Source organism: Papilio polytes, unplaced genomic scaffold, assembly GCF_000836215.1.
Source record: "Papilio polytes unplaced genomic scaffold, Ppol_1.0 DF823552.1, whole genome shotgun sequence".
Lineage (NCBI taxonomy): Eukaryota > Metazoa > Arthropoda > Insecta > Lepidoptera > Papilionidae > Papilio > Papilio polytes.
In genome coordinates this window covers 77-998 of record NW_013525652.1, presented here as the reverse complement: position 1 = coordinate 998, position 922 = coordinate 77, and the positions used below count along the sequence as shown (strand labels likewise).

General features: G+C 34.5%; 1 protein-coding gene across 1 annotated transcript; it reads left to right on the top strand.

Moving 5' to 3' along the window:
* Nucleotides 1–684, top strand: LOC106104519 (probable cytochrome P450 304a1; the record flags this gene model as incomplete). The annotated part of the gene is given in 2 exon segments (XM_013284596.1): nucleotides 1–213; nucleotides 512–684. Coding segments are annotated over 2 exon segments (386 nt in total), but the record flags the coding sequence as incomplete, so codon positions are not given.
* Nucleotides 685–922: the final 238 nt, after the last annotated feature.

Here is a 922-nt window from a genome sequence, read left to right as displayed (position 1 = left end):
TGGTACTTTTAAAAGGGTTGAACAATTTACCAAATGCATTTATTAAATATGCAAAGGAGTACAAAACTAAAGTGGTAGGGTTCTATCTGTCAAACATTCCGACAGTGGTGGTTAATGACCCAGATCTCATCAAAGAAGTTCTCAACCGAGAAGAGTTCGATGGCCGTATGGATCTCATCATGGGTCGATTGAGATCTTACTGGAAAAAATTGGGTAAGAGATTTTTTCTAACCTATAGGAATAGAATTTGTATCTCGTTAATATGTCTGTTATTTTTTATTGAGACACTCGGTTAGGCTTGTGTGATTTAAAAAAATGAGGCGTTTTCAGCGTTCTTTACAAGTAATTTTATTTGATACAATACGATACGACCACGTTAAAATATTTTTTTTTATTCCAATCAGAAATCCATATTTTTTAAATTAAACCCTACATAAACATTTCCCGAAGTTAAAAAGCAGTGTTTTAATTACATTATTAGTGTAGATTAAATTTTTATTTTTACTTTAAGGTATATTCTTCACTGACGGTTACTTCTGGCATGTACAGCGTCGGTTTACACTGCGCCACATGAGGGACTACGGTTTCGGTAAGCGCGAGGACACGCTCGAGTCGACAGTGGCACACGAAATTAAAGAAATGATCGACATGTCTATCAACGGTCCTAAATATCCTGCTGAAAAGGTATGTAACAAGTTTCAAGTGCATAACCCACTTTATTATGACGTCACATCAAGGATGACATAGCGTATAAGATTGGGTAGTCAATTTATTGAATCGCACGCGACTTCGTCCGCTTAGAACAAAAAAAGAATAAACAAAAAAACAGCCTATGTTACTAATTACGTAGCTTTTTAATGGTGAAAGAATATTTAAAATCGGCCCAGTAGTTTTTAAGTTATTTTAATATATGTAAAAATCC